This window comes from Typopeltis vanoorti, chromosome 17 (assembly GCF_054136105.1).
Source record: "Typopeltis vanoorti isolate ZY-2024b chromosome 17, IOZ_Tvanoo_1.0, whole genome shotgun sequence".
Classification (NCBI taxonomy): Eukaryota; Metazoa; Arthropoda; class Arachnida; order Uropygi; family Thelyphonidae; genus Typopeltis; species Typopeltis vanoorti.
The window spans coordinates 10,755,779-10,770,799 of record NC_143565.1 but is presented as its reverse complement, the minus strand read 5'-3'; the positions used below and the strand labels follow the sequence as shown (position 1 = coordinate 10,770,799).

The window sequence follows — 15,021 nt, the reverse complement described above, 5'->3', positions numbered from 1 at the left end:
TGCTACAAACACTGAACTCCAAGAGGTATCTAAACATTCTGGACCTGAACGATGCAATGCTTCTTACTTTGTGGCATTTCTACAGAACTGGCTATTGTCTCTTTTAGCAAGACAACGCACCGTGTCATATGGCTGCTACTGTAACTGCATGGTTTGTGAACATGAAGGTCACTACATTGGCTGGCCCTCCACAGAGCCCTGATCTCAACATTATTGAATTTCTGTGAAATGAACTGGAATTTTTGGTGAGGTCAAAGGACATCAGCTCCATTACATGCCTACGGGAAGAATGGTCAAAAATTCAAATGAGTGCTCACTTCACTAAGATCTATCAACCAGATGTATGTAACGGAGTGCACAGTGCTACCACTATAGCGGATGAAGAGCTAAAGGTATGAGGTTCTAGAGATGTTGCTCACCTGGATAAGAATTCAAAAATAACAACAGATGGGATTCAGCATATAGTAAAGGAATGTTCATCTGAATTCGCTCAATCCTTGACATGTTTGTATAATTTGAGTCTCAGCTCAGGAAAAGTCCCACAGGAATGGAAAGAATGTATGACATTATAAATAATAATAAATAAATACAGATGTCACTTAACATTCATTTATGATTTATTTCTGTAGAATTTTCGGCTATGTTTCATAGTCATTTTATACAGTAGGAAGAGATAAACATTAAAACGAACAACAATTAAATTGAATGCGCATGATATTACATATGCATGACATTACACATTACATATCTACTTCAGGAGGATAACTACATCTACATTAATAAATTTCAATGAATAAAATAAAATAAAAATAAAATAAAAATAAAATTTCAAATTTAAATAATTACTTAATTACAATTTTTTATTTTTATGAAACAGATGAATGATGGATATTATTAGGATAACTTCCCAAAATTGAGATATTTGATGCAATCATTTTTGGAAAATAGGATTGTGAATGAGTGCTTTGCAGCTTTCTTTATACCATCTTTCCAGAAAAAATAACTTTTGTGTAGAACTTTAGTGTTATCCCACTGCATTCTATGCTTAGTAGACAAAGTGCGACTAGCTAAACCAGATTTATCAGGCTTTTGAAGTAAAATATATTCTTGATGTTCTTCAAGAACAAATTTGAGAAGAATGATCAGTCTGTCAATAATAACACAGGCTGTTATCCAGGATAAAAGAGTGGAGGGTATTTGTCTTTTGGAGAGACAAGGAAGGTATTTAGTTTAAGAACTGGATGAAAAGAGACTTCAGATCAATCTGATGAAGAAGTCTTAGTATTTTTTCTGACAGTCCTTGAACACATGGAAGAGAAATTCTACAAACTTCTTCTCGAAGAGGATTAAGATAAAGGCCATAATTATTAATTATTTTATCAATATTATAACCCATTAGAGATGAAGGTAGCTTTGATAGTAGACAATTAATTTTTTTAGAAGAGTATAGTTGAACAAATTTTATGAGCTCTGTCAACTAAAGATTTAATTAAACAGTATTTCTGAAAGGAGGTGATGATGTGAAGTAGCATTAATGTATTTACTAGTATGAGTTGGTTTTCAGTATACAAAGAACTGTAGGTTTACAGAGAATGAGAACGTTCAGAAAAGGAAGATGGTTGTTATCTTTTAATTCAACTGTAAATCTGATTCTTGGATTTACTGAATTAATTTTCTCAAGAAATTCATGGAGATTGGACAAAAAAAAAGTTATGAATATGTTGTTCAAAATGTTCCATGATATAATAAATAATAATAATTGTAAGGAAAATGGAAGATCCCACAGCTGTTCCTTCTATCTGCTTGTACAATTCGTTTTTAACAACTGAAGTAGCCTTAATTAATGACAAAGTCGAAAAATTTTACAATATTGGGAGGAAAATCATTATGTAGAAATTTAATTGTATCAGCCAGAGGGATGTTTGTGAAGAGTGAAACTACATCAAAACTTATTAAAAGATCTGTGGGTTGTAAGGTTTCTTCATCCCAGTAACGATTCATGTAGGAGACTAATGAGTTTATTAATTTGCGTTTGAGTCAGGTCTCTATCAGTGCATCTGTAAGTAGTGTGATCTCAAAGTAGAAGACTAAGTTTCCTAAAGTAATTGCTTTTATCACAAACAACAACGGTGCAACCTTTGTTGGCTTATGTTCATATTATGTTTTAGAGACAATAATATCTGAAAATTATTTTTAGATAGATTGCTCTGTGAGGAGATACCAATTTAAATAAAACATACACTGATGGAAATATAATTTTACTAGCTAGAGAATATGGGAGGTTACAAAGGCATTTATCTATACTAACCATAAATTTCATAACAGGAATGGTTTTTGGAGATATAGCATAATCTAACCCTTTTGATAATACTGAGATTTCATCACTGGATACAGGACAGGCCAAAATGTTAATGACAGTTCCTGAGGAGTCAACATGGTTGTTAAGTGGAATAAGCTTATTCAACAGAGACTGAAATTTCTGAATACGTCATTATTTAACTATCATGAACACTTTTTTCCAGTGTCAGATGAAATCTTAAAGACTGCATCATATGCTTCAACAGATAAAACATAGGATAATTCCATTGTAATAGAATCACCACTGTGACTGCTAAAAAAAAGTTGCTTTCATGGATCTGATTAATGAGAGTAATGAAAAACTTGCACAGCTATATATGAAACATGTTTAAGGAGAATGAAAAATCTCTTTAATTTTGCAGCAAGTTAGAATTAACTGTGTTCTCCTGCAGCATTTCAAAAAGGTTATTCTTTTTGTATATTTTCTTTTCAATAGTTCTTTTCCTAATGCAGATATATTCTTGGAAATACAGGCCATGAGTTCAAATCCACTGCAGAATGGATGTTTGTGAATGTCTTTAGATGGTATATGAGTTTCATCACTCATTCTGAGACTCTCCTGTTTACTGGAGATTTGAAGTGGCCTGAAAAAATTCCATGTCTGATCTCTAGAGTTGAGCTACTGAAGTAATCTTCAGCCTACTCACTGTACTTCTGATTGATAGATTTACAACTTTTTGTGAGTGGGATTCACACTCAGTAAACTTTGTTTTTAGTTTATTTATTTTTAATATTAATTTCTTACATGTGATGCTGAAAAACCTACTGCACACTAGTGCCATGTGTAGCTTACCATCCTTTCCTGGGACTATTACCCCACCCCCATAATGTCCATGTCATATTGTTTGTGGCATGGTTTTAAAAACAGAAAGCACCCAATTAAAAGTAGTACCCAATTATACTTTACAGAGCACCTTTAGAAAGAATTAGATATGTATACCATAATTCTCAATTTTCAGTGCCCAATGTGAGAGTGACATTGTTTATTAAGCTTGAAACAGCTTGAAAAATCAACCTCATTTTGACTCTAGAGCAAGATTAATGAGTACTGAATGTGTTATATGTTAGCAACCCTTTGTGAGTAAACCTGGAATTAACAAGTTAAGTCAAAGTTAAACTAGCCATGTCCAACTTCAATATGGAAGTGCCAGCATTTTAGTAGGAAAATGGTGGCATACTGAAGCTTGTGAAAACAAAAGATTTGTGAAACACTAGTGTAAATGAAACATACTCTGACAGAAATGAAAGAAAATACAATATTTGCTACTTAATATATATTAACAATAATGTGAAATTAATGGATCTAGATCGTTCATTTGAAGTTTTTTCATATCCCTATTCTAGCATGCAACATTCCCAGCTACCCTAGCACAAAATAACAATTATGTCACAAAGCTCAGTTGATATGTACAAAATTTCAAAATTTTTTGCATCAATTTTTCCCATATAGTATGGAATAAATATAAAGACAAAACAAAAAACATTATTATTATTAAAATTTATGTGGAGAGAAGAAGCAAAGTATAAAAAAAAGTCTTACTGACTATGCTATTGTTGACAGTGATGTTTTCCCACTGGCTAAGGACACAAAAATATATAAAGTATCTGAAATAGAAAGTGATGACCATTCAGTGTTGGGCATCATAAAATTGAACTTCATATTGAAAAGAAAGATGTGTAAGAAAGTTTTGAAATTAATCAAAGTTGAACAGCAATCAGATGTGAACTGTAAACTCAAATACACAAACATCACTCAAGAAAACTGAAAGAGTTTGAAAACAAGAACCAAACCTTGGAGATTCAGTGGCAAACCTTAAAGAAAACTCGGATTGATACAGCCAAAGAGGCATATGGTGGGGTAATCTGCAAGGAAAGAAAAATCCGGGAAGTTAAAAAGTCAAGGAAAAGAAGAAAGCATATCAAAAGTTCATGGCATACAAGTCAGCTTGTGCTCTTAGGGAATATACAGAAAAATGTAAAAAAAGCTAAACACTGTGTAAAACTAGCTAAACAAAAGTCATGGGAAGACTTTGGTAAGAATGTATAAATAAATATCAGGAAGGTGGCAAATTATTCTGGAGGTTATTGAAAAAGCTCAAAAATGAAGGAAAAAGTACTGTAAAAGGAATCAGAGATGATAAAGGAGAAATTAATATTGAGGATAAAGATATTCTTGATGTATGGAATAATTACTTCAAAATATTGCTAAATGAAACAAGCAGCGGCAGTATGGTGGTAGAAAACACTCACCAGGAATGCGATCTGGAATATATATCTGTATACTTGAAGTAGAAAAAGCTATCACAAACCTGAAATGTGGAAAGGTAGCTGAAGTGGATGATATTCAACCAGAAATGCCCAAATATGGAGGTATAAAAGTTTTACAGTGGATACACAGTATAATTCAAAAAACCTGGTCAGATGTTTTTGAATTATTTATTCATCTGGAATAAAGATGAATGTGAGAATTACAGAGGAATTTCTCTAGTGAGTGTTCCTGGTAAGATTAATGCAAGTATTCTTGAGAAACAGCTAAGTAAAATTGTGGAGGAGAAGCTAGGTTCGAGCCAAACAGAGGTTGTATCAGATTTTCACTTTAAGACAAATAGTTGAGAAATCACGGGAATATAACAAGGATCTGTTTTATAGATCTCGAAAAGGAATATGGTTAAGGAGAAGCTAGGTTCAAGCCAAACAAAGGTTGTAAGTATCAGATTTTCACTTTCTAGTTGAGAAATCATGGGAATATAATAAGGATTTGTTTTATTGATCTGGAAAATGAATATGATAAGTTGCCAAGAAGAAAGCCGTTCAAAATACTACAGTTATCTGGTGTAAATGGGACATTATATCTAGCAATACATAGTCTGTATTTATTATTATTATTATTCAGGCCTCCATGGAGTCAAAAGACTCATCGTGGGAGGTCCTTCCTAAGAACATAAAGTCTGTCAAGACTCATCGAGGGGGAGGTCCCCCTAAGAAATACAAAGTCTATCATACCACTCCTTAAACTCATTGACCGTTCTCGCTCTCACCACTCCATCCAGCAATGCATTCCACAGTTCAACCACCCTCCATGCAAAGAAACCACTCCTCACCCTCCTGCTCACAGTTTCCTTTCGTAACTTCCAGGGATGGCCTCTTGTCATCACTCCTTCCTGCTGTTCAACCAAGCGAAAGAGCTCCTCAGTATCAACCCTGTAACCACCTCTCAACAGTTTAAAAGTCTCAATCATATCACCTCTCCTTCTCTCCACCAAACTCTGTAGTACACATTCCCTCAGCCGATCCTCATAACCAAAATTGTACAGTCCTGAAACCATCATTGTCATCAGTCTTTGTATCTTTTCCACAGTTAATTTATCCCCTTCAAATCCTGGGGACCAAATCTGAGAACAATAGTCTAAGTGTGGTCTGATCAGAGAGTTATACAACGGAATGATAACCTTTTATATCTGCAGGTCAGTGTCCTTCTCATAATTGCAACAATCCTCTGTGTTACCTTCACCACCTTTGCAATATGTCCCCTAAATTTCAGGTTTCTATCAATCATCAACCCCAGATCTCTTGTCTCCCCTACTTCCTCCAGTATAACTCCTCCCATAGAGTATGCAGCATCCCATCGATGTTTCCCAAACCTCAAGACCTTACATTTTGTTGCATTAAACTGACACCCCCCATTCATTTGCCCATCTATCTAGCTTATTCAATCCTCTTGCAGGGCTACCACATCTGCACTATTACTAATAATCCTGCCCAGCTTCGCATCATCCTCAAACAACTGAATATCCCCTTGCAATGTCATTGATATAAAGGTTAAACAACATAGGTCCTAGTACTGAGCCCTGCAGGACCCCACTTGTAACCCCCTGCCTCCTTGAAACTGCTCCATCATACACAACTCTCTGATACCTATCAGACAGCCAATCCTGAATCCAGTTGACCAATCTGACATCCAGACAGACCCCATGTGCTGCAACTTAAATATCAGCTTATCATGTGGCACCCTGTCAAATGCCTTTGCTAAATCTAAGAAAATTGCAGTATATGCCTTTCCCTCATCTAATGTTCTTGTAACTTTATTATAAAAGGCTAGCATATTGCTAAAACAAGAGTGCCCTTTCACAAATCCATGTTGACTCTCACAGATAACATTACCCTCATCTGCCCAATGCTGTATACAGTCCCTCACTACTTTCTCCAAGATCTTAACAACTACTGATGACAGACAAACTGGCCTATAATTAGACACTTCCAGTCTGTTACCACCCTTATGCAATGGCACTATCTTACCTTCCTTCCATTCCCTGGGCACCTTTCCCATCACCAGACTTTTATTGAAAAGCCAGATCAAAGGAGCTGTCAGTTCCCTTGCACATTCTCTCAAAACTCATTGTGAAATACCATCCAGTCCCAAAGCTTTACTGACATCCAGAGTACTCAGTATCTGAAACACACTCTCCTCCTGTACCTCTAAACCTCGAACCTGCCCTATCCCTCTAGTATTAAAACTGACTCCTCCAGGATGAAATACTCCAATAAAGTGTTCATTGAACAATTCCACTATGTCCTCTGCCTCAGTCACTCTATTCCCATTTTTATCCCACAATATCATTCTTCCACAGTCAATTCTCCTCCTATTGGCCACATAGCTAAAAAATTCCCTAGGATTTTCTTTGGATCTTAGGGCCAGTCTCTTCTCATATTCCAGTTTCGCTTTCCTTACCACACTAGTCACTCTTCTGGCCTGTGTCTTATATTCTTCATGCATCTTCTCTTCATCTGTCTCCTTATATCTCTTCCATAGCCTCTTTTTTGCATGTAATTCCTGCATAATATTGTTTGTCATCCACTTTACTCCAAATTTGAGCTGTAAGTAAGCAGTTAGAATTGAAGGAGGTATGGGAAGATGGTTTGAGGTAAAATCAGGTGTGCAACAAAGGTGTACATTATCGGCAGTTATTCATCATCTATATCGATCATATTATGAAAGAACACTACAAAGAACAGGATGCTGCAAACAAAACCTCATCAAATGGGGCTACCCAGTCCATGGAACACCTTCTTTCTTGTCCTTCTTCAATTGCCTTGCACAAAAGAGGATCTCATATTGTGCACAGAAAAAGGAGTTGATTGCACAATATAATGGAGGAATATCTGACCATATTTATTTGTATATAACTTACATATAGTTTCTTTTTCCTTCATATTTTACCTATTATTCCCTGTATAATTTACCTATTAAATTTAAGCTCTTCTCATTTGTAATGTATCCTAATTTGTAAATGTTATACCAATTACTTACTACTGTACCACTTGTGTTTGGATACAAAATAAAAAAAATATTATCAAAGAAAGTAGTACTAAACCTGATATCAAAATTGGAGATGTTAATCTCAGTCCTTTACTTTATGCAAACAATGTTACACTTTTAAATAAATCCAGGACAAGTCTGCAGGATTCCCTGACCAAACTGAATAACTGCTATAATAAATTTGGTATGAAAATCAGCATTTAAAAAGACAAAGACAATGAAAATAGGTAGAAACATTGAAAACATCAACAGCTTTCTGAATGGAGAACCTACGAACAAGTAAAACATTTCAGGTATTTAGGCACACTTTTTAGTGAATATGGCAAATTAAATTTGAAAATATATAGCAGAATTAGCAAAGCTGGTATGTTAGGAAGTCTACTGAATAAATGTATATGGAATAATAGAAAGATTAGTTAAAACACCAAACTAGCTATATATAAGACAGTGTTTAAACCAAGTTTAATTTATGGATCTGAGTGCTAGGTTAGAAATAAAACACTTAATCAAAGAGTGGAGACCTCTGATATGAGAGTTCTGAGAAAGAATAGTGGAGTGAATAGATGGTATCAATGGCAGTATCACATTAAAAATGAGGATATTAGGTAAGAACCTGCATTGTTAACATTCAGGAATATGTTAGTAGACCTAATATCAGTTGGTATGGCACTTAAACAGAACAAGAGAGGAAAGATTGGTTAAACAGGTGTTCTTTGCAAGGATGGCAAGAAAAGGTGGAGCAACTCCATGAAAAGGTGGAGCAAGTTAGTGAGGGATCTTGCTCCACCTTTGCATGGAGTTGCCCTGGTGTTGTACTATCCAAGTGATCATTTACACTTGGTTCCGCCGATAGTTTTTTCGGCATTGAAACTCTTTGGATGTTGATGGATTTCGACCCGAGTTTTGTACCCGGCTATAAAATAAAACGGGATTTAACATTTCCCTCTTAATTAACAAATTCGCCGGTAAAATAGCCTTTTGGCTTATTATCTTTGTAGTTAAAAATTAAATACATTTCTTTTAAGATAAAAAAAATCTACTTAGTCTTAAAAGATTTTAAATTTGTTTTCATTATTTCACAGCTCCCCTCAACAAAACCTACGGCTCCCAAGGGGGCCGCGGCCCACAGTTTGGGAAGCACTGCCTTAGAAGACAGAAATGTAAGGTCTGATAATATTGAAATGTTAATTTCAATTAACATTTCAATATTATCAGATTAACAGATGACAGGCTAATCTAGAGGAAAATTGTTGATACAAAGTTGTAATGATGTAACTTTACATGTAGTATTATCATAAGATACAGTACACCCCCCCCCGAGAGTATATGATGATGAAGATGATGATGATAATTACAATAAAATGACATCATACCCTTTGCTGAATTTCTTGAAAGGAGGTCTAATGACTGCTCGCCTACTTATGACACAGTGGCGGCCAATTCGAACATTAGCAAGATCTCCTCGTATAATGCAGTCAGCTTGAATGATAGTCTGAAATTAATTACACGTATTTTAATCTCAATTCCATAAAATCTTAGTTTGTAATCAGTGACATTTTCGTTAATCCCCAAAATAAAATACACTTTTACTATTAATGTGATTTTTACATAATCTATCTTAATTAAGTAAGATTTAACTCAGTCTTTTTTCACATTTTACAAAAATCACAGAAACTGAAAGACTTGCTATAAAAATGTAAGCATTTAGTTTCTAGTCTAGCTGAATTTTCATAAATCTTCTGAAATAGCTATCCTCTCTTGGAGTACTAGAAATCTGAGATAGAAAAATGTTTATGATTCAATCTTGAAACCAGAAGATTAAACTCATCCACAGTTGCATGAATATTATTATTATTATTATATTATATTAGGAAAAAGACATAGACACTAAAATATCAAACTTTGTCAAAGTAAATTGCATAATAATGGCACACAAGGATTAAGGGTATTGGATTTGGTCATCTCATCAGAGGATATAATTATAAATGAGGTGTCAAATCATCCACCAATTGGTGAGAGAGTGACCATGAGGTGATTACCTGGGTGGTTGCCAGCAGTGAGGACCTCTGTAAGAAAAGGGTATATGTGGAACTACAAGGAAGGTGGGTGATTATGAATAGCTTAGGAGACAGCTTGAGGGTGTAGAATGGAATGAGGAGTTAGCTGGAAAAGATATCCGTGCAGCTTGGGAGATTTTCAAAAACTATCTAGTAGATGCAATGTCTAAATGTATTCCAAGGGTGAGAAGGTTAAATAAGGTAGGTGTGAGATGGATGAATAAAGATTTTAAGCATGCGATACAGAGAAAAAGGGCATTGTGGAGGCAGCATAAGAGAAGTGGAAATAACCAATTTCACGAGGTCTAAAAAGACCAGGCAAGGAGGGTGACTTGGTTGGTGAGAGTAGCTAAAGAGAGGTATGAACGGCAGTTAGCTAATGAAGTCAAAAAGAATCCTAGGGAGTTCTTTCAATATGTAGCCAGCAAAAGAAAGAATGATTATGGAAGGATAACATTGATTGGAGGAAATGGTATAAAGTCAGCTGTTGCAGAATGTGTGGTGGAGATACTTAATGAGCAGTTCATAAAGCTCTTTCAATCTTGTGAATGTGACTTCATGGAGAGATTGAGAGCAGCTGATGATGGGGAGGAGAGACTGACTGTAAGTGAGCAAGAGGTGTTTGGGGAGTTGAGTAAACTAGATGTAAATAAGGCTGTGGGACTTGATAATATATCACCACGTATTCTGAAGGAATGTGCCAGAGAGTTAACACCTGCCTTGACACATTTTTTTAATACGAGTCTTGCACTTGGTCAAGTTCCTAAAGAGTGGAAGGAGGGCAAGATTGTGCCACTTCATAAAGGAGGTGATCAAACTCAAGAATCAAACTATAGGCCTATCTTCACTATATTATTTCAGGAAATTACAACGTACTAGGATATACATTAAAATAAATTTTAATATATTTCTATATTTCGGCAACGTCACGCTGCCATTTTCAAGAACTTAGGTACAAGATACGTGCACGCAGGCACAGCACAAACAATAAATGAGTAAGAAGAATGAAGCTATTATTTCTCCTAAAGTCCTGATGGTGCCCTCTAGTGGGCGATGTTGGTATTCTTGGGCGATTGGGCTGGAGGTCTTCTGATGAAGGTTTCCCAAATTTGAGGAAGTCTCATGCGGCCAAATTTGTTGAGGTTTGGTTCGTTTCTTAGGGCTGAAGCTGATTCTATGAAAAGCCTTTCATATCTGTATTTGCTACGGTGTATTATCCTGGCTTTTTTCCACCGTATTCTATGGCAGGTATCCAGAGCATGGTCAGCAAGACCAGAGTGGCTGTATTGGTGACACCGGATGTAGTCCTTGTGTTCTGAAATTCTGATATTTGCTGTCCTGCCTGTTTGGCCGAAATAGGACAGCTTACAGCTGCAAGGGACCTGGTACACCCCAGGTAGGTCTAGGGGGGGGAGGTTGGTCTTTTGTTGAGCAGGTAAGGGATACCAATTTCTTATATGGTTTGTAACAAGAAGTTAAGTTATGTTTTTTTATAGGATTTTTGTGATTTTTTTCTGAGGTGCCTCGGATGTAAGGTATGGTGATGGATTTAGAGTAATCCTTGTTGTGAGGGGGAGGGTTATGGTTTACTGGTTTTAATATTTTTTGGATTTTTTTTGGGGGGGTAGCCATTGGCTGAGAACGTGTTGAGGATGTGGTTTCGTTCTGTGGTTAGGGCATTGTCATTCGAGCAGATAAGTTTAGCCCTGTTGTGTAGTGTCTTAATGACTCCATATTGTTGTGAGGGGGGGGGCGATTGTTGGTGAATGTATCTGCCTGTATGGGTGGGTTTTCTATATACTGAGAAAACCAAGGTTCCATCAGGCTGGCGGGTGACCAGTGTGTCTAAGAACGGAATGCAGTTGTTTTTTTCCTCTTCCAGGGTGAATTTGATTCTGGGGTGTTGGTTGTTTAAGTGTGTTAAGAAGGAGAGGAGTGCATCAGAGCCATGTGGCCAAATAGCGAATACATCATCTACATAGCGAAGCCAAATGGTTGGTTTTTGTGGGGCAGAGTTCAAGGCTTGCTCTTCAAAAGTCTCCATATAAAAGTTGGCCAAGGGTGGGGAGAGTGGAGAACCCATGGCTGTCCCCTCTATTTGTTTGTAGAATTTTCCTTGCCAAACAAAGTAGCCTGAGTTCATTGTGAACTGAAATAGGGCTGTGATATCGGGAGGAAATTTAGCTTGGATTAGCTGCAAGGATTCTTTGAGAGGGACATTCGTAAATAAGGAGGAGACATCAAAACTGACCATTATGTCAGTGTGTTTGATTGTAAGGTTTTCTATGGCAAGGAAAATTCTACAAACAAATAGAGAGGACAGCCATGGGTTCTCCACTCTCCCCACCCTTGGCCAACTTTTATATGGAGACTTTTGAAGAGCAAGCCTTGAACTCTGCTCCACAAAAACCAACCATTTGGCTTCGCTATGTAGATGATGTATTGGCTATTTGGCCACATGGCTCTGATGCACTCCTCTCCTTCTTAACACACTTAAACAATCAACACCCCAGAATCAAATTCACCCTGGAAGAGGAAAAAAACAACTGCATTCCGTTCTTAGACACACTGGTCACCCGCCAGCCTGATGGAACCTTGGTTTTCTCAGTATATAGAAAACCCACCCATACAGGCAGATACATTCACCAACAATCGCCCCCCCCCCTCACAACAATATGGAGTCATTAAGACACTACACAACAGGGCTAAACTTATCTGCTCGAATGACAATGCCCTAACCACAGAACGAAACCACATCCTCAACACGTTCTCAGCCAATGGCTACCCCCTCAAAAAAAATTCAAAAAATATTTAAACCAGTAAACCACAACCCTCCCCCTCACAACAAGGATTACTCTAAATCCATCACCATACCTTACATCCGAGGCACCTCAGAAAAAAAATCACAAAAATCCTATAAAAAAACATAACTTCTTGTTACAAACCATATAAGAAATTGGTATCCCTTACCTGCTCAACAAAAGACCAACCTCCCCCCCTAGACCTACCTGGGGTGTACCAGGTCCCTTGCAGCTGTAAGCTGTCCTATTTCGGCCAAACAGGCAGGACAGCAAATATCAGAATTTCAGAACACAAGGACTACATCCGGTGTCACCAATACAGCCACTCTGGTCTTGCTGACCATGCTCTGGATACCTGCCATAGAATACGGTGGAAAAAAGCCAGGATAATACACCGTAGCAAATACAGATATGAAAGGCTTTTCATAGAATCAGCTTCAGCCCTAAGAAACGAACCAAACCTCAACAAATTTGGCCGCATGAGACTTCCTCAAATTTGGGAAACCTTCATCAGAAGACCTCCAGCCCAATCGCCCAAGAATACCAACATCGCCCACTAGAGGGCACCATCAGGACTTTAGGAGAAATAATAGCTTCATTCTTCTTACTCATTTATTGTTTGTGCTGTGCCTGCGTGCACGTATCTTGTACCTAAGTTCTTGAAAATGGCAGCGTGACGTTGCCGAAATATAGAAATATATTAAAATTTATTTTAATGTATATCCTAGTACGTTGTAATTTCCTGAAATAATATAGTGAAAATGCATAACCAACGTCTAAGCCTTTCCACGAGTATAGGCCTATCTGTGTGTCAGGCATTGTGGTTAAGTTGTTGGAGAAGCTTGTGAGAACTAGGATCCAGAGTTGGGTTGACAACAATGGTATTATCTTTGATGGACAGCATGGATTTGCTAAAGGGAGGACGTGTTTTAGTAATCTACTTACTTATTACAATAAAGTGACTGCTTCCTTGGACAGAGGAGAAGGATACACAGTGATATACTTGAATTTCGCAAAGGCTTTTGATAGAGTACCTCATGATAAGTTGACAGTTGGGGTTGGATATTAGATTAGTGCATTGGATTGGAGACTGGCTATCTGATAGTTATCAACAAGTTGTGTATGGTGGTTCGATTTCCAGGAAAAGGGAAGTCACTAGTGGAGTGCCTCAGGGGTCTGTTTTAGGGCCATTACTGTTTAACTTGTATATTAATGATATTGGTGATGATTTGAATTGAGATATTCAGTTCTTTGCAGATGATGCAAAGTTGGAACGAACCATAAAGAGTAGTGAAGATGTTGTGGCCTTACAAGAAGACTTGAATAAATTGAGTGATTGGTCATGGAAATGGGGATGTGAGTTCAATGTTGCAAAATGTAAGGTTTTAAAATTTGGAAAACAAAGATGGGATGCAGAATTTATGCTTGGTGAAAATATATTGTTGGAGGTAGAGGAAATAAGAGATCTGGGGGTGATAGTGGATAAGGATCTAAAATTTAGGGGACACATCGCCAAAATTGTGAAGACAACACAAAGGCTTCTGGGAATGATGCAGAGGACACTGACGTGTAGAAGTAGAGAGATTTTTGTTCCATTGTATAAGGCTTTGATTAGGCCACACATGGACTATTGTGCCCAGATTTGGTCACCGAGTTTTCAAAGGAGACCGACTAAGGTAGTTTCTGACCTCTGGAATGTCGAGTATGAGGAAAGATTGAGAAGATGTAATTTGCAGAGTCTGGTGGACAGGAGGAAGAGGGGGAGATACAATAGAGACCTACAAGTTGATAAGGGGTTGTTATAGGATCAATTTTGGAGAAGTTCTACAGAGAATAGTGGGAGATCAGGGGAGAACCAGAGGTCATCCCTGGAAACTGTATAAAGAGGATGTGAGTAGGGGAATGAGAGGCAGTTTTTTTCATGCAGAGTTGTGAATGACTGGAATGTCTTGCCTGAGAGTGTGGTGTCTGCAAGGAGTTTGAGTGTGTTTAAAACATGGTATGATGAGATGCGTGTGTGATAAAAGGACCTCCCAGATGAGTCTTTGACTCCATGAGGTCTTGGGGTAATAATAATAATACTAATAATAAATAATATATTTAAGCCATCCCTAGTACAAAAACACATAAGAATTAGACTATATGTCTTGTAAAAACCAATTCTACTATACGGAAGTGAAACATAGACCATAAAAAGGAAAAATTAAAAACGAATTTAAACAGCACAAATGAAGTTCCTCAGAAAAACAGCTGGATATACCAAGTGGGAGACCACAAAACAAATGAAGAAATCTTGCAATCCCTGAAAATAAAACCAATAATTACTACATAAGACAGTATAAAAAAAATGGCTAGAATATTTAAATCAAACAGACAACAGTAGACTACCAAAAATATTACACAGATACAAAATAAGTAGAAAAAGAAGAATCGAAAGACCAAGAAAGAGATGGCATGAGACCAGAACAGGTCACTTGGCCTAAAATCC

General features: G+C 36.9%; 1 protein-coding gene across 1 annotated transcript in view; it reads right to left on the bottom strand.

The window, feature by feature from the left end:
- The window catches only part of DCTN5-p25 (Dynactin 5, p25 subunit), a 113,603-nt gene that overhangs the window by 75,896 nt on the left and 22,686 nt on the right, over positions 1-15,021 (bottom strand). The window contains exon 3 of the mRNA XM_090407284.1: positions 9,049-9,167. Within this exon, the coding sequence (XP_090263410.1) occupies positions 9,049-9,167 (119 nt within the window). The remainder of the gene's footprint in view (positions 1-9,048; positions 9,168-15,021) is intronic.